Genomic DNA, 23,193 nt, shown 5'->3' on the forward strand with positions numbered 1-23,193 from the left:
TTATATATGTCACATATATTTTCCCAGATATACAAATATATTACAAATATATGTCAGTTGCATATATGTTAATATATTATAAGTTATGTATTTGTACGCATACTAGGGATACCAATATATTGCAAATATATGTCTATGGACATACATTTGCACTCATATTAGGTAAATATATTGCAAAATATATGTAATGTTCTGCTATGTCACATTTATAGAAATATGTCACAATATATGTATATTTCAGAAATATAACATTGTTGATGTTCCAAAGAAAACACACAAAATATTTGTTTAACCTTTTATTAAAGTTTATTTTTTCCACACAAACAATGAGTAAACTCTCCAGGTAGAAACTTTTTTTCTCTGTATGGAAGTGGCACACATTGATTTGGCAGAATGCACTCAGTGTTCTCAAGGCAGCAGTCCTCACAAATCACCACCTGCAAACAGGAAACAGAGAAGATTAATATGCTGTAAAACACACAGAACATGAAAAAAAACATCACTGAAGCACTACTACCTACACATGCATCTTTAATAAACACATGCCTTGGCACAAGTAAGCTTAAATAAGGGCTATGAGATGAAGAACATTTAGCCTAATGATCCATACATCAGAATACTTTGACAAGATTTGGGAAAGATTCTTGAAAGATTGGAGTCTTTTAACTAATGCCCCCCATTCAAGCTTTACTCAAAAGACTTTCAAGAATCTTCCCCAAATCTTGTCAAAGTCTTCTGTTGTAAGAATGGCTTAACACTACCCTTCACAAACTAAAGATCCATTTAAGCCTACTAACGTTCACGTTAGCCTGCATGGTTATTAGCAGCCACTTTAAATGTAGCCTAAGTTATAGCTAGGTTAGCTAACTTACTTACACCTGATATTTCATTCAAACTAAAACATATATTCATAACGACATCTCAGACAGGCTTGTTGTTGGATATGATGTTAACTATCATTCTAGATATTCCACATAATGGTAAAGTTAGTTAATGGAAAAGTTAACATTAATAGCTAACATCGCTAACGTTAGCAATATTAGCTCACTAACGTTATCGATAGCTAATTGATAACATTAACGTTAGCTAATTCTAACATGATGGTTAGACTGTTAACAAACGGATTTGGTTAACATTACACACATTATAAAAACAATATTTTTCTAACTAATTCCCGTGTACTAAAGGCCTTCTTACCTTGGATATGATGACAGCAGAGTTTGCACAGCTTACAAAGTCAGATGCATGACAGGAAAGAAAAGTGAAGGTTGAAGTCACTGTGGTTGGTGTTCAAAAGTCAGTCAACGATGGGGGATGGGTATTGCTGTGTGCGCATGCGCATATCAAGATACTGCAAGCATCCATTATATTTAAAGTAGCTTTGGCCTCACACATTTTTGTATGCACATGGTGCAACGCAAACGCTCCACACAAAACATTGACACATAAGGCAAAAGATGCCGCAGCATACTTCGACACCATACCTGTGACGCCAAGACATAAACAAATATATTCACACTAAGTTCTCCATTTGGAAAATAAGTAGGCTAATGGAATCTATGGATATGTAGGCCTATGCCACCATATATGGAGACTACAAATATGTCTGCCACATATACACACATAAAGTTCTCCATATATTTAGAAAATAAGTAGTGGAATCTAGTGTATGGATATGTATGCCACCATATATGGAGAGTACATATAAGTCTGTCACATATTCACACATAAACTTCTCCATATATTTGGAAAACAAATAATTGGATTTAGTATATGAAGATATATAGCATCTTATATGGGAAATTAAAATATTTTGTATGCATGTATGCAGGGTGCGATTTGTGTAAAAACCAGGGGGGGGGGGGATGATTTTGAATAAGTTTGTAACCCCCCCCCCAAAAAAATAAATAAAAAATTAACGAACGATTCATAACCTAGTAATGTCATGGCTAATAATACCCTAGGCCTATATTATTTTTGCCACCTTTGTAACATTTTAGTTTTAGTTTACAGTGGTGTATGACTTTAAACAGCGAGTGTGCTTGGTATGACGATCAGCTCCTCTAATGCAGGGTAGGACTACGTTTTGACAAGCATACAAATTCACCTTGTTCTTGCCCCATCTGAAATGACTTCTCTACTTTTGCTGCCTCCATCCTTTCTGTATTTGTTGTGTAAAAAACGTTGTATATTATGGCACTGAAGTCTTAAGTTAGTGAATTGGCTAACAGTGTTAGTTGGTAACCAAATAGCCTACACATTGCGCTACACGCTGCGTAGGCTACGTGCATTCTCTCTCCTGCTGATTTGCGTTCAGTAGCCAAGTGCGTAATATTGCAAAAGTTAAAAAAATAAATGTGTTTATTGTAGCCTACAGAAAATAAATAGCCAATCATACTGTCAGTTAATTGCCTACAGTGCAGTGAAGAGTTTGGAGAGTAAAGTTATAGGGCAACTTGAAGTTTTATGAAAATAATTTACGAACCAGAACATAAACCTGAAGCTTCTATTTCTTGCAGCTGTTAAAACACCCGCTAGATAGTTTAAATACCCACCAACATACGTTTTTGCAGTACAGATTATTTCTAAAAGTTATTTGTCTACTACTGGCTGATTTATCAAACGAGTGCTTTCACGTTCGTCCTCCGCAAACTACAGGTGTTTCGGTAGAGAGCCATTGAATAAGCAATGCCAAGCAATTTCTGTAACACTTTTTGTGACATTCAGCAAATATCTCCTCATTTAATGTAAGTTCCTTCGGACAATAGGCCTACGTTCTACTCTACGTGCAGTTGTCCTCCATCTCAGTTGCATCAGTTTTCTAATTTTGAAGGTTCTAAAACATTATTATGCTTCACTGAATCCTTCTCGTTTTCTTTCATTTGTCCAGCTAACTTTTCCATTGAACCTAGCCATTTATGATGGATTACACACTCGACATTCTGAAATGTCCTGCACGATCAAGGCCAAATTAAGTTATCACGCAGCCACTGTGTCAGCAGCATCAGTGCTGACGGTGACGGTGCGTTTCTGATGTCAGATTATTACTAGACTGTTCTCACGTTGCAGCGCTTTACTTATATGAAGAAGCATTAATTAATATAAGGGGCAGAGGGGGATAAATGTTGTCCCCCCCGACGATAAAAATAATTTAGCAGAGGTAGGGATAGGAAAACCAGAGGGTGGGAAATCCTCACCATCCCCCCCTACAAATCGCACCCTGCATGTATGGACATATAGCTTTGAATATATGTTTGACATAAATATTTGAATCGCATATATGTCCATATAAGTAAAATTATAAGTCCCTGTTATTTGACATACACTGTAAAATGTAATTTGTTGACTTTACTTAAAAAAAATTAGGAAACCGATTGCCTCAAATTTTTAAAGTAAAGTTGACAATCAATATTTAAGTTGTTATAGCTGAAAAGAAATGTGTTAGGACAACTCATATCATGGTAGTACACTTGAGTACAGTTAACTCAAAATCATTAGTTATTATGACTAGAAAAATGTTAGTAGAGTCAACTCATGTCATGGTAGTACAGTGAACTCAAAAATCATTAGTTATTATGACTAGAAAAATTTTAGTAGAGTCAACTCATGTCATGGTAGTACAGTTAACTCAAAAATCATTAGTTATTATGACTAGAAAAATGTTAGTAGAGTCAACTCATGTTATGGTAGTCCAGTGAACTCAAAAATCATTAGCTCCTGTCACTAAGGAAATGTCAGTTCAGACAACTGAGTTATGTTCAGTTAGCAGTACTCATTAAGACAAGTTATCGTTACATGGCTAAGTGTTCTCAATACTAAGGAAATCTTAGGAAACCGATTGCCTTAAAATATTCAAGTAAACTTTACCCAAAAGTTTTAAGTTGTTGAAACAAAGAGAGACAACAGTTTGAATGAATCACTGAGACACTTTATTTGATCTAAACATATCAATAATGTGAACTGCAGACTCAATACAAAAAGGCTCAACAAAAGCCTGTAGGCTGAAGGCTGTAAAACACTTTAAAAAAATTAAAGACCTCCATAAATAAAATGGAAAGAAATCTAGATGATCTTTAGTGTCTCTGTGAGTGAGTGAGAGAGAGTGAGTGAGAGAGAGAGAGAGTGAGAGAGAGAGAGAATGAGAGTGTGTGTGTGAGTGAGTGCGTCAATTTACTTGATCAATACATAATACACAAACAAAATACATAAACTGCACATCCAAAACAAAAGGCTCAACAAAAGCCTATGACCTTTAGTGTCTGTGTGTGTGTGTGTGTGTGTGTGAGAGAGAGAGAGAGAATGAGAGTGTGTGTGTGTGTGTGTGTGTGTGTGTGAGTGAGTGTGTCAATTTACTTGATCAATATATAATACACAAACAAAATACATAAACTGCACATCCAAAACAAAAGGCTCAACAAAAGCCTATGAAGGCTGTAAAACATTTAAAACAAATTGAGAACTCCATCAATGTGTGTGTGTGCGTGCGAGCGAGCAAGTGTGTGTGTGAGAGTGAGTGAGAGGGTGAGAGAGTGTGTGTCACTTTACTTGATCGAAACATATCAATACAGTGAATTGCAGATACAAAACTAAAGGCCCAACAAAAGCCTATGAACATTTAAAACAAATTGAAAGACCTGCATAATTGTGAGTGTGTGTGTGTGTTGAGTGAGTGAGTGCGAGAGAGTGAGTGAGTGAGTGAGTGTGTGTGTGTGAGAGAGAATGAGAGTGTCTGAGTGAGTGAGTGTGTGTGTGCTATTGAGTGAGTGCGTCACTTTACTTGATCTAAACATATCAATACAGTGAACTGCAGATCCAACAAAAGGCTCTACAAAAGCCTATGAACATTTAAAACAAATTGCATAATTGTGTGTGTGTGTGTGTTGAGTGAGTGAGCGAGCGAGTGAGCGAGTGTGTGTGTACGTTGAGTGAGTGAGTGCGAGAGAGCGAGCGAGTGTGTGTGTTGAGTTTGTGAGTGAGTGTGAGAGCAAGTGAGTGTGTGTGTGTGTGTGTTGAGTGAGTGAGTGAGTGCGAGCGAGTGAGTGTGTGTGTGTTGAGTGAGTGAGTGCGAGAGAGTGAGTGAGTGCGAGCGAGCGTGTAGTGAGTGTGTGTGTGTGTGTGTATTAAGTGAGTGAATGATTGCAAGTGAGTGTGTGTGTGTGTGTTGAGTGAGTGAGTGCGAGAGAGCGAGTGTGTGTGTGTGTGTGTGTTGAGTGAGTGAGTGTGTGTGCGTGTTGAGTTTGTGAGTGAGTGCACGCATACGAGTGTGTGTGTTGAGGGAGAGCGAGCGAGCGTGTGTGTTGAGTGAGTGCAAGAGAGCGAGTGAGTGTGTGTGTGTGTGCGTGTGTGTGTGTTGAGTGAGTGCAAGAGAGTGAGTGCGAGAGTGTGAGTGAGTGAGTGTGTGTGTTGAGTTTGTGAGTGAGTGCGAGAGTGTGGGTGAGTGAGTGAGTGTGTGTGTGTGTGTTGAGTTTGTGAGTGAGTGTGTGAGAGAGAGCGAGCGAGCGAGTGTGTGTTGAGTGAGTGCGTGTGAGCGTGTGTGTGTAGTGAGTGAGTGAGTGAGTGCGAGTGAGTGTGTGTGTGTGTGTTGAGTGAGTGAGTGAGTGAGTGTGAGCGAGCGTGTGTGTGTGTGTGTGTGTGTTAAGTGAGTGAGTGAATGAGTGCGAGTGAGTGCGTGTGTGTGTGTTGAGTGAGTGAGTGTGTTGAGTGAGAGCGAGCGAGCGTGTGTGTGTGTGTGTGTGTGGGGGTGAGTGAGTGAGTGAGTGAGTGAGTGTGTGTGTGTGTGTGTGTGTGTGTTGAGTTTGTGAGTGAGTGAGTGCGCGCGCGTGTGTTGAGTGAGTGTGAGAGAAAGAGCAAGCGAGCGAGCGTGTATGTGTGTTGAGTAAGTGAGTGAGTGTGTGGTGAGTGAGTGCGAGAGAGCGAGTGTGAGAGTGTGTGTGTGTGTGTGTGTGTGTGTGAGAAAAACAAAGAGCTTCACTACTCACTGAACTACAATGTACAATTGTAGTTCAGTATTTTAAGTATTGCAATTAGCTTGCTCATAGAAGAAATTATTAGAAGCCCTATTTATAACCAGACAGATGAAGATGTTTTATTACATTGCAGAATAGCTGCTTGTGGTCACCAGCCAAAAAGGCTTTGCTGTTGTCACAGAGGAAAGTTCACAACATTTTTGTACATAATCATATCACTTTTGCACAGATTAGTAGAACCTCTCATTAACAACTGAAGATGTGTGTGGGAGGGGATTTTTTTTCAGGTACCATTAAACAGACATGCAAACTGGTCAGGGAAAAAAACAAAAAAAGGTGAGAAGGGTACACGAGGATAGTGGGTCATATGACTGATGCTTTTATGCTTGCTGCTAACAAAGCATCCTACCCTAATGGAAGCATATGAAATGTACCACACATGCCTGTTCTTTAAAAGGATCTCCGGCTAGTTTGAAAAATTAACCTTATTGGGTTAGCCCTACCGTTTGCCCCACAAACATGATAGAAGAACACCCCTATGTTTTCGTTGTAGCGAGATATTTTAAGACAACGTTTTTACTAGTAAGTCGCCATTGTAAAAATTTGATCCTTAAAATTTGATCCTATAAGCAATTTGATCCTTAAAATTTGATCCTATAAGCATAACCTATGGATTACACATTGTACTGTATAGTTTACATTGCATGTCGAAATTGCATATGGTATATATGAAAATAATAGGCAACTTTTATGACACTGTTGTTCCCGAATTTGGAGGTGTTGTGGCATTTGCAGTGCATGTGTTGTGACCCCTCTCGGCCACTGTAAATTAGGACCTAAAACTACTTACAAAGCATGTCTTGAAGAAATCTTTGTTCTCATCTCCAAGGAGGATGGGAAGGCCGCGGAGGACTGCCGTACGCTTTGCAGTAATATCTGTATTCTGAAAGATAATTTTATACATAGCACCCATAAATGGTCAAGGACCACCAATTAACAGCTCTGCATATACAGTTATGTGCAGAATAATAGCAGTGTGTTTTAAAAAATTGAATAAAGCTCAAAATCCTTAGAATAGCTGTTAATTCCACAATGCATTGGGAACACTACACATTCAATTTCAAAAAAGTTTGTGTTATACCTTTACAGAAAGTGAAAAAGGAATGTTAAGCTGTTCAAAAAAATAGCAGTGTTTGCATTTTTCTTTACAAACTCAAACATTTACTGTATAAACTGAAACATGTCTCAAGATTTTGCTTTACTTTGAATTACTGCACTAATATCTAGTTGCAATACTATTATTTCTGAGAATTGCTTCACATCTGTGTTGCATGGAGTCGACCAACTACTGGCACCTGTGAATAGGTACATTGTGCACCACCATGCTTGGTGTCTTCAGTGTACTGTGGCTTGAATTCAGTGCATGTTGGACAAACTGTCTGTGGCCCCCTTGAATTTTGCACCTTTTTGCTTAATATCTCTGGTCGTATTTATAGAAGACCATTCATATTTGGATGGCTGTAAGATTATACATAAATGATATGTGTCTGTTTACGTTTCCGTAGTTACACCATATGTTGAGAATAAAACACTGTTACATTTGTACCACTGTTACAATTGTACCAGTTCTCCCCTACTGGAGAGAGAGGCTACACGGCTCTCAGCGGGACAGTTCAACTAGTGAGTGTAATTCCCCAAATGGTGGAATATCCCTTTAAGAATTGGAGTAATGTGGTCATTTCCTCTGATATAATTACACTTCTGTGGTAGTATGGTGAGGGTTTCTACAGACAAACCAAAGTATTGTAAACTTTGAAAGTGTACAGAGAGGTTATAACAAGACCTGTATCTGTAGGAAGAACATTCCTGGTCCGGTAACGTCAAATCAGCAGGCGCGTTCGATCTTGCAGCGATGCTTCAGTGATGCTTGAATGATGAGTCCATCTCCATCTTCACTTTGGTTAAAGTTTTGTTAGTTATAATGCATTTTTTCTTTCTCAGTGTATGATGTCCAGGCTGCTTTTACTGAGCCAGTAACCAGAGAGGAGTTCCTAAAGTGTAAGTTGGTCTGGTCTACAAACACGTATAAAATTGTTACAAATATGTACACAGTCATTTATTCAAGTATTTGTGGAATCACAAACACACATACACACACACGCAAACATGCACACACACACTATATTTTTGAAAACACCATTCATACCCCCATTCATAACCATTCATACAAATATAGGATCACACACACACACAAACACACACACTCTCTCTCAATGATATGAACACACACACATGCAGACTCACAAACATAACCACACACACTTTTAACTAGATGTACCGCATAGCGGTACAAAATATGACCGCCGCTCAGTCCTGTACATCTGTTCCGCGAAAATAAATCACACTTCAATTTGTCTCCATATTTTACTCCATCCCCCACTCTTGAAACTTTTGTGTATGCTTGTTTGGCATGCCTGAGTGTGTGTGTGCGGCTGCACAGAGAGTAGCCTACTGGTGCTGAAAAGGTGAATAGATTGTAGAATAGCCAAAGAAGATGTAGCATTGTTATAAAACATTCTCTAAACATCTCTAAACAATCACAAGTAGGGCAGTTCATCACAGTTCATCCATTGCAACTGGATTGATGAAAGGTCACTTACACCTGTAGGCTACATTGTATTTGGGAAAAGCAAAAGGTATCAGCATAATGTTATTTATTTATTTATTTATTTATAAACAAAAACATCTCTGTCAGTTCCATGCCGTTTTCAACAGCTATCAAAAACAAAGGTCATTTTTGGATGGATGGACTTTTTGTGAATGTTTCTTCTTCTACATAAGATTTTAGTCGTCTTTAGTTCATGTAATACTTTATTGTCAATGCACAAATTAAGTAACAGTAGTCTGAAACGTTATTGTTAATGCACAAATTAAGTAACAGTAGTCTGAAACGAAATGCTGTTTTACATCTAGTGGAAATAACTGACATGTCCAAATGGGCCTTGATGAAATGCGTCGCTAGACTGTTCATACACATTTTAACGGGCCAAAGTTGAAGAGCTGTTGTCCGTTATTGTTCGTGCAAATATAGGCTAATTCATGTTCCCTTGCATTGTGTAACTGAGGTCCATGGCTAGTCTGGCTTTCACCAGACCAACCTCAATCTTTTAAGAAATCAAAAAATAAATAGCGGGCAGATCACCAAGAGTTCACCAAGCCTAGTCCATAGGCACCCGATATTGTTCAAGCTCTGGCTATTCTAAATGCAAAAATGCATCAGGGAGTTATGACAAAACTGTAACTAACAAACTAGATCCTAATAGAAAGCTGTTAGCTTCCCTAAGCTACAGGTAGGCTTATAAGGTAGGCCTATTTACAACATAAATTGTCAATAGGCTATGCTGGCAACACAAATAAAATCTCCTTTGGAAACCAATGGCTTACGCCTTACAGTATCAAGCGGACTTAAACTGCCATATCGTGGCGAAAAGTTGTAATAAAATTCACGCTCCATGAGTCAAGGAAAGCGCGAATGAAGTAGCCACTTCTAAATGGGACCCACTACACAGTAGCTTAAGGTGTGTTGCTAAAGCAGCCATAATGAAATGAAGGTGTCATTGTTCGGATACTTCACACACACGGGCTTTTTAATTTCACAGACTACAACTACCAAGCTGGAATCAAAGCACATCGATTCCCCTCTCACACCCTGCACGCACTTATACACAAAATAAACAGGCGTCTCAGTCCAGGGCTCTACAGTGCGCCCATTTCACTCGCATATGCCAGTAAAAATGATGACGTGCGAGTGCAAAAAAATATTTAGGCGCACTGGTGCGAATGACTTCTAACCATGTCAATGTTTGTCTACAAAATACACCGCAACATCGAGAAACAGTACTGGTGCAAACCATAGGATCACGTCGCGAATGCAGCATAAAACTACACCTCCCATCAACGTTAGCAGTTTCGCGTTGGGACTCGATAGTAGTAGTCGCTTCTATGAAATCCATGAGCGCGCAGAGAAAGCGGAAAGTTAGACTAGCCAGCCAAGATGAAAAGATTGAAGAAATTAGTTCTTCCGCCTTCTATCCACCGAATTAATCGGATATAGGAGGAACAGGATAAGATTCTGAGAATGCAGTGAGAGAAGGAAAGGTAACCTAACATGCTTTTTAGCCCAGTTGACGTATTGGCTGCAATATGCAAAATATAGCTGTAGCGAACAGGCATAAAAGTAGCTTCCCGTAATACTCCCATTGTATTCAAAGGTAGAACGCTACTGACAACTCCAGGCTTCCACGCATGCTTGTTTGTTTACACCGAATACAAGCTTAAGTGCAAAACGAGTGTAGGCCTAACGTTTGGCTACTGCCCCCATCAATGCAGATATTTCAAATAAAACAATAAAAGTATAAAAATATATATATATCCTTGATTAGACTATGTTTTGTGGAAGAGAAAATTGACTGTTTTAGTAGTAGTATTAGGCAGTATGCAGTCAGATAGGTCACATGGGCATATTTGGATTAGCTACAGGTGGATTCACAAATAAATAAATTAGCCTACATTTGGCAGGATACTTGATATACAGGCTAAATGCAAATATGGCAATGTATTGTATTATTTTACATTAACAAAATGTAGGAAAATAAAACAGACTGAAAATAAAGTAGGCACTGATCTTTAAAATCCTGTTTCCTGTAGCCTAAATGTTGTCAGTCATTCTTAATATTCGCAATTGGTGCACTGGCATGTTTAACTGTTAGCTGCAGTGTAATGTTAGATTATGTGTAAATTAAGTACAGAACTGACTGTGCTCCCAAATTTTTGTCTGTGCTCCTAAATTTTTTAACTTGGGGGCACAAGTGCTCCTGGAAAAAAATGTTAGTGTAGAGCCCTGCAGTCTCACACATGTATAGGCAAAACTGTATCAGACCGGTGTAACGTTGGTAAATCTTCCATTGCACAGAATGATTTTTGTAGCACATGCAACAAATGACAGTCGAAAGATACAATTACAGTGCTGCTATCAATTTGCTTGGTATAACCGCATTTATAGTTTTCTACAAATGCAATCAATCAAATTGGCCTCCATCACTCAACCAACGCTAACGGTAACATTACCTAGGTCCTAATTGATATTATAAGATTAACGTACCTGCAGTAAAAACCAAGCATGTCCAATAAACATCCTCAGATTTATTTCGGCTTCAAGAAGAAATGGGATTTACATTTCATGTGAACATCATCCTATCCTTATTAGATGTTCTCTGCGGTAAACTATAGTCCTTGTAGGAAGTGTCCATTGTTATTCCAACCCAGGTTTAACTTCCAACAAAATTACGTCTCACTGCAACGATGCGCCATCTCACTACAACGATGCGCTGACTACTTATCGGCAATACTGGAAATGCAGCCATGATGATGAATATATATTTTGGCTTTCTTTTAATCCTACTGAATTTGTAATTATGTATCGGCCGTTCTAATACCGATAGTATGTGGGTGCCTGTGTGTGTGTGCATGTGTATATGTGTGCACCGCCATCTACAGGCCAATGAGTGTACAGTCACTAAATGTACACATAATCTATTTTTTTTAAGACCCCCCCATGGATGAAATTCTACGAAACTTGGCATACCCCCAGAGAATGCCAGTGTAACAGAGGTAGTTTTCCCTCTACCACGTTCTCTGCGTTGTGTTGTGTATAATGAGAGACGCCACAACCGACCTGGTCTTTGACTACTCTTTTACTGAAATATAGGACAAAACAAACACATCAGACAGGGAGCGAGCCAGTCGCATCACAGCTCCTCTGCCTCAGGACAGTAGCAAAAGAGCGCGCGCGGCAAGACTACGAGACACGCAGTTAACAGCGTCGCCACAAAAGTACATGTGAATAGACAATAACAGAAGTACATAAAACAAACATGGCATACCTGAAATATAGGACAAAACAAACACATCAGACAGGGAGCGAGCCAGTCGCATCACAGCTCCTGCCAATCAAACAGGTAAACCACATTTAAATGCATTCAGTCAATTCACCAGTATGAAGGTCTAGCTAACTAGTTAACGTCGCTACACCTGCAGCCACGTTAGCAGACTGTAGCATGTAGTACTACAGTAATGTGCATTGTGTAACGAGCTAACATAAAAACAGTGATTAAACAAACATAACTTGTATATAAGGTGTGCAACACCAGAAAACAGTTCTATGTGAAAAATGCACCATACAAGTAACCATTAAAGCATAAATAAAAGATATGATGTATTGTCTGCAAGACTCCACATACCTCTGCCTCAGGACAGTAGCAAAAGAGGCAGAGGAGGGGGCTACATGAACACTTAAGGGGTCTTCAGCGTGGGAACCGACCCCTGCCACACCCAAGCCACACCCCCCTACAACCTACTGTACCTCAGAGGCGTGGGAAACTACAATAGAACTTGTAGAAACGGTGGGGGAATTCAGGGAAGCATAATTAACCCTGCTACACTCACCCCCACTGACTTCACTGAATTTCACTCATGAAGAAAACAAACAAAACAAATAAAAAAAATACATAGCATGCAGGACAGTGAACCCACAATAAGGACAGAAAGTCCACCAACACATGAATGCTGTCCAGTGACGGACTAGAGAAGTAAGAAGCCAGCTAGAGGGGTTAGCTTGGCTCTAACTTATCACAGGAAAAAGGTGCCATATACACCTTACCAACTGGGGTACACCCACCTACAACCATAGCCTAATGCAATAGGCAGAAAATTATGACATTCTTTCCCCACAAGGAAAGATATACAGTATGGAGGGAAAAAAAACAGTATTTCACAAAAGAAAACAAACAAACAAACAAAAAGAAATCTCCCTACAGAGCTCCTCTTAGAAGACTCCGCACCCACTGGAGAGCCATAGTCTGTATAAGCCTCTTCACCGGCCTAACCAGTCTACCCCGCCTGGTGCGTAACCCACCCCCATAATGACCAGGTGAAGCACGGGTGTGAGCAGCAGACCTAAAAGTTGAGGGGGGCTCAACGGACAGAGACTCTTCGGCACAATCACTTGGCACAGCACAGCCAGAGTTCCTGCTGTGCAAAGACGGAACAGTGCTTACTGAGTCCGAACTACCTGTGTCCGGAGCCACTTGAATCCCCTGCGGATCCCCTGTGTCGCTACTATGCGAAGTGGAAGCACCAGGAAGTCCAGCCACCCATGATACAGTTCTGTCAATAGAAGCACGATCCCCACTGAACTGTGAGCTGCCCACCTCACTAATGCTGCCACCAGAAAATGACAGATGCTCATCATCATCCACGTTGGTCAGTGGCAAGAAGTTAACCGGCAAGATGAGATTCCTATGCACAGTTTTCACAGTACCCGTTGGACTCCTAATTCGGAAAGTGTGAGTGGAGTAGTTCACAGAAACTACAGTGTAAATGGTCCCCTCCCACTTATCCGCCAGCTTCTTGTTGCCCCGCTCCCCCTTATTGGCCAGCAGGACCCTATCACCAACTACAACAGGTTGCCCCTTAGCTCTCCTATTGTACAGCTAAGCCTGCCTGTGCTGCTGCTTCTCAGTGTTAGACTGAGCTAAAGCCATAGCCTCCCTCAGGTCCTTACCCAGTGATGCCACGTAAGTGTCAATGTCTACTGTGTCCCCATCCAACAGAACATTTTTAAACATCAAGTCAACAGGCAACCTAGGAGTGCGGCCATACATCAAAAAGAAAGGAGGGAAACCTGTGGTCTCATGAATAGTACAGTTGTACGCAAAGGTGAGGTTATTAAGAAGCTGGGGCCACTTGACCTTTGACCTAGGGGGTAGGGCCCTTATCATATTCCCTAAAGTGCGGTTCATCCTCTCTGCTTGACCATTCCCCATGGGGTGATACGGGGTGGTGTGAGACTTGTCCACCCCAGCTAACAGAAGCAGCTCCGCAATTAAAGCGCTTTCAAAATTAGCCCCCTGATCTGAGTGAATACAAACAGGGAAACCATACACACAGAAGAACTTATTCCACAGCACCCGAGCTACAGACTTAGCAGACTGATTAGGGCAGGGATAGGCACACGCCAGCTTAGTGAAGTGATCTGTCACCACGAGGACATCAATGGACTTATTATTAGAATCTTCTGCAGACCAAAAATCAATGCAGACTAATTCCAAAGGAGCTGAGGTAGCAATGGAAACGAGAGGAGCCCTAGCCTCAGGTTCCGGAGCCTTGCTAACCACACACCTCTTGCACCTGTGAACATAATCCCTGACATCCCTTTCAAGCGTGTCCCAGTAAAACCTTTGTCTTGCCAGCCACAGAGTACGTTGCTGGCCCTGGTGACCTGCCTCGTCATGAACCCCTTTCAGAACCATGGACCTCAGTGCTTCGGGCACCACATACTGGAAGGCATTTTTTCTAGACACAGGATTCTTAGCCACCCTGTACAGCACACCTAATCGTGTTGTCAGTTTACCCCACTGCCTTAAAGTCCTAAGTGTCTCCCGGGATTCATGTACCCGCTCACGCCTAGAGGGGCGTCGCCCCCTATCAACAAAGAACCTGACCCTGCTAATGGTGAGATCCTGACACTGTTTGTCATACAGTTCCTCATGACTGAAAACAGGCAAAGTATCCTGCCCAGTCATGGACATGGCCCTCAACTGCTGAGCATGAGAGATAGCCCTAAGCTTAGCACCATCCTCCCAATTACGAGAAGATTGGAGCACAGCAGAGACCTCCTCACGCGAGACCCCACCTCCCGCCATGTTCTGAATGACATGTGTGGCCTCAACACACACGCCAAGAGATGCAGAAGCCTCACTCTGACCCACATGTGTGGCCCCAACACACACATGGTCAGAGGCAGAAGTCTCAGGGGCATGTGTGGCCCCAACACACACGCCAATAGACCCCGCAGCCATGCCCCGAACAGCATGGGTGGCCCCAACACACAGACCGTCAGCCACGGAGGCAGCTTGCCGCTCTCTCATTTCAGCAAGCTCAGAGGATAGGCGAAACATGTCCTGAACTGAATCCACCTGCAAATTCTCTGCTTCTTTAAACAACTTGACATAGGGTGTTCTGGTCAGGCGATGCATAACTCTGGATCTCACAAATGGCTCTCTGCTAAGGGCATCCGCCACCACATTCTTAGGGCCTGGGATATACAAGATGTCAAAGTCAAAGGCCGCCAGCCTAGCCACCCAGCGTTGCTCACAAGCATCCAGCTTCGGCTTCGTCAAAACATACTTAAGGGGGTTGTTATCAGTCCATACAGTGAACCTGTGGCCCCGCAACCAGTGACTAAATTTATCACAAATAGCCCACTTCATCGCAAAGAACTCCAGCCGATGAGCAGGGTATTTAGACTGGGCATGATTCAGCGACTTGCTCGCAAAAGCAATAGGCCGAGCTTTGTCCTCACCAGGCTGCACCTGAGACAGAACAGCCCCAAGACCACTAGTGGAGGCATCAACAGACAAGAGAAAAGGCTTTGAGAAGTCTGGATGCGCTAAAGGCACACTACTCACCAGTGCATACTTAAGGCTCTGGAAAGCTTCTGCACACTCAGGGGACCAGTCCTGAGGGCAGAGCTTCCTCCTCTGCACAGGTCTACTCACACCTTTACCCCTGCGTGGTCGCTTAGACCCACCTGTAAGTGCAAAAAGTGGCCTCGCAATCACAGAACAGTTTTCAATGAAATGCTGGTAGTAAACCACCATGCCTAAAAAGGAGCGGATCTTGCTTGCAGATGGCGTGACGCCATCAGCCTCCATCAAATCTGACTGTGAAACATTCACAATAGCCTCAACCTTATCTGGATCACTAGCCACGCCATCCTGAGAAATTATATGCCCTAAAAACTTCACAGATCTCCTAAGAAAATTGCACTTAGCAGGCGATAGCTTCAAGTTGTGCTCTTTCAGCCGTTCAAACACCATGCGTAAGCGCTGCAAACTTTCCCCTTCAGACCTGCCAAATACAAGGACATCGTCCAAATAGCACAGGAGACTTAAGAAATTTTGATCGCCAAAGACAGAGAGCATCATCCTCATAAATGTAGCTGGGCTATTGCAAAGGCCCTGAGGGAGCCGGTTATATTCATGCAACCCTAATGGCGATGAAAAGGCTGTATATTTCTTGTCATCCTCATGTAACGGCACATTGTAATAACCCGACGTGAGATCCATGGTGGAGAAAAACACATTGCCACCTAAAGCTGCAAGGACATCAGCCTGGTGGGGAAGTGGGTGGGCGTCTTTCACAGTGCGCGCATTAAGCCACCTAAAGTCAGTGCATATCCGCAGATCTCCGTTTTTCTTCCACACCAGCACCAGTGGAGAAGCGTACTCACTACTAGACTTTCTAATAATTTCCTTCTCCTCCATCTCATCCAAAGTCTCTTTCAACCTCTGGTAGTGGGCCGGGGACAATCTGCGATATGGCAATCTGAATGGACGGTCATCAGTCAACCTAATCCTGTGGCAGAACCCATGCGCCTCACCACAGTCAAGACGGTGACGAGAAAAGACAGACTCATGTTCTTTTATTAGGTCAACTAACTTATCCTTCCAATAAGAGGAGACCTGACAACTGTCAATGGGTATAGCACCCAGTCCAAGACCCTGCAGCGAAGAGTCACCATTAGCAACACTGCTGCCAAGATCACTCTTGACAGATAAGCTGCCATGAGAGCCACCTGCACTCACTTTAGCTGCATGCTGTGAAACAAAGTCCTGATCAAAATCCTCCAGTGCAACGCATGGATATACATCAGCTACCTTCGCATTTTTGCGTAAGGTTACTGCAGCTGACGTGGGATTAAAAACCTTGACTGGAAGCCACCCATCTCCCCACATAGGAGAGACAACACGCCCTACTAGCATCTGCCTATTAATACAGCGCGAAGTGCTGGGCTCCACAGCAACCGTGCTGCCGACAGAGATGCGCGTCTTAGGCGGTAACCTACCCCACACAAGGTGTTCAGTCATGGGCTGTAGCGTGACTGCACTTCTCAGCCTCAGTGTGCCCACTTTATCTGGGATGGACCCCCCTCTCCATCTCTCCAGACTGGATAACAGACGCAAAAACTGACTATTATCATTCTGACCTGCAACATCAGGCTGGCTCACAACCCGCCAGAAAGCATCACTGGATTTAAACTGCCTAATCAAAGGCTTCAAAACATTTGTGCCGACAATCAAGGGATCCACCTGTCCCTCAACAATTAAAACTGGGACCTCAAAACTGAATCCATACATTTCAATAACCAAATCGCATACACCCAGAGGACTAGTCTGCTTACCCCCACAGCCAACCAGGACAATATCAACAGGGACTGGAGACTCACCTGGCAACACACCGGCTTCCCTCAGACGCGGTACAACGTCTGCACTAAGCGTGGTCGCCATTGACCCAGTATCCAACATCCCCTTCAATTCAACTTTGCCCTGCACCAACACAGACGTGTAAAACAGACTGTCACTCTGCGCAGCTTTCATGGTGTTTTGCATGACTATTTTACTTGATTTCGGCAATTTCTCACACAAATATGAATACACAGACTCAATATCATCATTTAAGTTGGAGGGTAAACTCAGATGCCTGCCACTGCCCTCCTCTGAATGGAGGCTTCCTAGTTTCCCTGAGGCGGCCTCGGCCTCTGCGCAGTCCCCACTACAGCAGAACCAACAGCACGCCCTAAACCCTGAGACCTACCCTGACACTGCGCACGAGTGTGCTCAGGACTGAAGCACGAAAAGCACAACCTATGTAACCTACAGTGAGACTGTGTAGAGTGATCAGCACTCTGACACACATCACACTTGAAACTGCGCTTCACATTCTGCTTAGGGTAAGTATGCTGAGCAGCCTGCACATTGCACACTAATGCCTTCTCAAGCATGCCCAGTAACCTGTCCAGCGTGGTGCCCTCTGTAGCCTCGCTATCTGGCTTGCCCACCCCCACTGCAGACCCACCAGACAGCATAATGCCACTCTCAGCCTCAGTTACAGGCGTGACAGCAGAAACAGTGTGCTGTGACACACGACCCCTCTGACCCTTGCGATTTCTTAAAAACTCATCCAGACGTGCCTGAACTTCACAGGCCGTCCACTCATTCTGAGGCTTGCTTAGAAACATCACAGACAGGTCCCGGTCAGGGCAATGCCTAATAAACATGGCAGCGACTTCTACAGTCTGCAGCCACACTGACCTACCATCATTCCCCATAGACTGTTCTGCTACCTCCGCCGCTTTATTCAACCTAATCCAATAATCAAGAGGTTGCTCATTGGTATACGGTGTGGTAGCGTAGAAGTCAGCAATAGGCATACCTGAATGCACAGCACTGTCAAAATGCTGCCTGAGGAGGCGAAAGACAGCATTCACATCACCAGAAGTAGACACCTGGACATTACTACGGAGCCAAATCCTAGCTACATCCCTGGCGCGGCCCAACAGTCTGCTAAGGAGCTCGTCCACCAGTTCCCTCCCAGTGTAACTACTCTTACTCAGATACCCCCTCATCAATCCCTCCCATTCACACAGAGTGAACTTATCCGAGCTATCACCTCTAAAGAAAGGTGGCTCTTTCCTCTCAGACTTGAGGACGAGATTAAATTTCGAAGCATCCATGAAAGCACCACCCCCTGGGGAATGGCCTACAGCGAGAGGTGTAGGTGAACCTGACTGAATATTCTTCAAAAGACTCGCAGTGACAGACTGACTAATATTAGCACTGATCTCTTTCGCCTGCTCACTACTCAACTGGACTGGAATGTCCGACTCAGTGAAATTGAGTGGTAACACATCCTGACGCATAGGCGTAAATGGTGTAACCCTGTTACCATCAGCTAAACCAGGGCTACCTGGAGTACTACATGTGAGAAGGCCCCTCCCCCTCCCAACACTAGAGTACCCACTATCCATACCCCTGCCAGCGTGATCCAAGGTAAATGTTAGATGGCCTCTCCCAAAACTAGAATGCCCAGGACTACCACCCCTAACATCCATGGTAAACTACCCACTCAAAAGGAATTTAAAAAAAATAATAATAAAAAAATCACAGTTATATATACATACACAATGCTCTCACGTATCACCCAAGCAAATGCAGGAACAGATAATTAAAACTGCAACGTAAGAGTCTTTGCAAAAGATACATGCGCACAATGGCAGTTCGTGCAGACGACAGGGGCTCCGACGACAGCAGACTGCTCCGATGAAGAACGCAGCAACAGGTCCGGTCGAACGTCTCCTCGATGCAGCAACCCCAGCGTTCGGCTTCAGCTGAACAAACGACGGGTCAATCGGCACCAGTGTAACAGAGGTAGTTTTCCCTCTACCACGTTCTCTGCGTTGTGTTGTGTATAATGAGAGACGCCACAACCGACCTGGTCTTTGACTCTTTTACTGAAATATAGGACAAAACAAACACATCAGACAGGGAGCGAGCCAGTCGCATCACAGCTCCTCTGCCTCAGGACAGTAGCAAAAGAGCGCGCGCGGCAAGACTACGAGACACGCAGTTAACAGCGTCGCCACAAAAGTACATGTGAATAGACAATAACAGAAGTACATAAAACAAACATGGCATACCTGAAATATAGGACAAAACAAACACATCAGACAGGGAGCGAGCCAGTCGCATCACAGCTCCTGCCAATCAAACAGGTAAACCACATTTAAATGCATTCAGTCAATTCACCAGTATGAAGGTCTAGCTAACTAGTTAACGTCGCTACACCTGCAGCCACGTTAGCAGACTGTAGCATGTAGTACTACAGTAATGTGCATTGTGTAACGAGCTAACATAAAAACAGTGATTAAACAAACATAACTTGTATATAAGGTGTGCAACACCAGAAAACAGTTCTATGTGAAAAATGCACCATACAAGTAACCATTAAAGCATAAATAAAAGATATGATGTATTGTCTGCAAGACTCCACATACCTCTGCCTCAGGACAGTAGCAAAAGAGGCAGAGGAGGGGGCTACATGAACACTTAAGGGGTCTTCAGCGTGGGAACCGACCCCTGCCACACCCAAGCCACACCCCCCTACAACCTACTGTACCTCAGAGGCGTGGGAAACTACAATAGAACTTGTAGAAACGGTGGGGGAATTCAGGGAAGCATAATTATGACCGCCGCTAGCAAAGCTAGCGAAGCGGTCATATAGGGATTGTCAAAGTTTTTTTTTTTTTTTTTTTTTCCCGTCATCTACTTCCTGAAATTTTGGTCAACGATACCCGGGGCACCGAAACACCAGGGCACATGAAATTTGGTGGGTATGTAGCCCCACTAGACTTTTACGGAAAAATTTCGTTTGGTCCCCGGGGGCCACTCCCCCTCCGCGCTGGGCCCCCCGAAACCCAAAAAATGCAGTTTTTCCTCAATAACTACCTGAACCGTGGCACCGAGGATGAAGAAATTTTTATGGTATGTTGGTCTCAAGGGCCCACATCAACTTAGCCCATAATCACTCATTTGTGATTTGCACCCCCCCGGTAAAAAATGAAAATGCAATATCATTCTGCTTTAATCGCCCCTCTCTTCAGTAAAGACGTTCAGAACTGCACCAAATTTTATGTGTATGATTAACCTGACATTCTCTGGGGGTATGCCAAGTTTCGTAGAATTTCATCCATGGGGGGGTCTAAAAAATTAAGTTATGTGTACATTTAGTGACTCTACACTCATTGGCCTGTAGATGGTGGTGCACACATATACACATGCACACACACACACAGGCACCCACATACTATCGGTATTAGAACGGCCGATACATAATTACAAATTCAGTAGGATTAAAAGAAAACCAAAATAAATATTCATCATCATCATCATGGCTGCATTTCCAGTATTGGCGATAAGTAGTCGTTTGTCCACTAGATGGCGCATCGTTGCAGTGAGACGTAATTTTGTTGGAAGTTAATCTTAAATGGGTTGGAAAGACACTATGCTTCCTACAAGGACAAGACTGTAGGCTACAGTAGTTTACCGCAGAGAACGTCTAAGGGTAGGATGATTTCTGCATGACATGTAATTCCCATTTCCTCTTGAAGCCGAAATAAATCTGAGAATGTTTATCGGACATGCTTGTTTTTTACTGCAGGTAGGCTACGTTAATCCTATCAATAGCAGAACGTAGGTAAAATAATGTTACCGTTAGCATGGTTGAGTGATGGAGGCCAATTTGATTATTGATGTATTTGTAGAAAACCATAAATGCGTTTATAAGCTACCAAGCAAATCGATAACAGCACTAATTGTATCTTTCGACTGTCATCTCATTTGCTTATGACCATAACCTAGGCTACTAACAGGAGCTAAGTGAGTTAGCCACAACACGTTCGCTACGTGATGGTTTTTAATGGAAAATATATAGGCTACCTGAAAGATAACCTGTCTATGATCCCGTGATGATCTACAATCTCCATTTAAACCAGATGTTTTAGAGCGCACGTTGAGATGTATTCAGGGCAGGGCTGTACCTACACATATTTGTTGCACGTGCTACAAAAATCATTCTTTGCGATGAATGATTTAGTACCAACGTTACAAGGGTCAGATACAGTTTTGCCTATGGCTATTCCGTGAGACTGAGGCGCTTTTTGTTTGTTCGAAGTGCGTGTTTAGGGTGTGAGAGGGGAGTCGATGTGCTTTGATTCCAGCTTGGTAGTTGTAGTCTATGCGATTAAAAAAACACGTGTGTGTGAAGTATCCAAACAATGATAACGCTTTCATTATGGCTGCTTTAGCCACAGACCTTGAGCTACTGTACAGTGGGTTGGGTTCCGTTTAGAAGTGTCCACTTCATTCGCCCTTTCCGTGATTCACAGCTACGTGAAATGTATTACTACTGATATGCAAAACTATTAACTTTTTCGCCAAGAGGTGGCAGCTTGATACTGTAAGGTGTAAGCCATTGGTTCCAACGGAGATTTTATTTGGGTCGCCAGCATAGCCCAGCGACAATTTGTGTTGTGTAACAGGCCTAGCATAGGGCCTACCTTATATAGCTTATAGTTTGTTAACAGTCACGGTTTTGTCATAACTCCCTCTATGCCTTTTTGCATTTAGAATAGCTCTAAAACCAGGGGGCGAACACGTCGCAGGGTGTGGATATCTCAATCGCAAAATTAAACAATATTTCTATCGGGCGCCTACCATGGACTAGGCTGGGTGAAAATCAAAAGATTGCGTCAAAAGATTGAGCTTAACCATTGACCTCATGGTTGCAAAATGAAAGGGAACATGAATCAGCATATTATTTGCACAAACAATAACGGAGAGTAGCTCTTCAACTTTGCCCGTTAAAATGTGTATGAACAGTCTCGCAACGCATTTCATGAAGGCCCTTTGGACATGTCAGTTATTTGCACCACTGGGAAAAACGGCATTTTGTTTTAGACTACTGGTATTTCATTTGTGCATTGACAATAAAGCTGAATATCATTTGAACTAGATGACTAAACTTATGCATATGTAGAAGAAGAAACATTCACAAAAATCCATGACATGACCTCTCTTCTTGATAGCTGTTGAAAACTGCATGGAACTGACAGGGATTGTTTTGTTTAATAATAAATAAATAAATACATTATGCTGCTACCTTCTGCTTTTCCCAAATACAATGTAGCCTACAGGTGTACCTTTCATCAGTCCAGTGGAATGGATGGACTGTGATGAACTGCCCTACTTGTGATTGTTTAGAGATTTTAAAGGTTTTATAACAATGTTACAGATTTTTTGGCCCAGAAACAAATCTATTCACCTTTGCAGCGCCAGTAGGCTACTTTGTGTGCGGAATGTGTGCAAACACACATTTCAAACAAGCATACACAAAAGTTTCAAGAGTGGGGAATGGAGTAGAAGATGGAGACAAATTCATTAATATGATTTATTTTCGCGGAATGGATGTGCAGGACTGAGCGGCGGTCATATTTTGTACCGCTACGCGGTACATCTAGTTAACCCTGCTACACCAGGTCAATCATACAAATAAAATTTGGTGCAGTTCTGAACATCTTAACTGAAGATAGGGGCGATTAAAGCAGAATAATATTGCATTTTCATTTTTTACCGGGGGGGTGCAAATCACAAATGAGTGATTATGGGCCAGATTGATGTGGGCCCTTGAGACCAACATACCATAAAAATTTCTTCATCCTCGGTGCCACGGTTCAGGTAGCTATTTAGGAAAAACTGCTTTTTTTGCGGTT

At 42.6% G+C, this 23,193-nt stretch overlaps 1 protein-coding gene across 1 annotated transcript in view; it reads left to right on the forward strand.

Annotated features, from left to right (window-relative positions):
- The window catches only part of LOC143106769 (tripartite motif-containing protein 16-like), a 44,534-nt gene that overhangs the window by 17,035 nt on the left and 4,306 nt on the right, over nucleotides 1-23,193 (forward strand). Inside the window, exon 6 of the mRNA XM_076271239.1 lies at nucleotides 7,968-8,024. Coding sequence (XP_076127354.1) covers nucleotides 7,968-8,024 — 57 coding nt within the window. The remainder of the gene's footprint in view (nucleotides 1-7,967; nucleotides 8,025-23,193) is intronic.

Source organism: Alosa pseudoharengus, unplaced genomic scaffold (genome assembly GCF_046254945.1).
Source record: "Alosa pseudoharengus isolate Yale_2024_CS ecotype anadromous, Long Island Sound unplaced genomic scaffold, YU_APseudo_1.1 YU_APseudo_1.1_scf_6, whole genome shotgun sequence".
NCBI classification, from domain to species: domain Eukaryota; kingdom Metazoa; phylum Chordata; class Actinopteri; order Clupeiformes; family Clupeidae; genus Alosa; species Alosa pseudoharengus.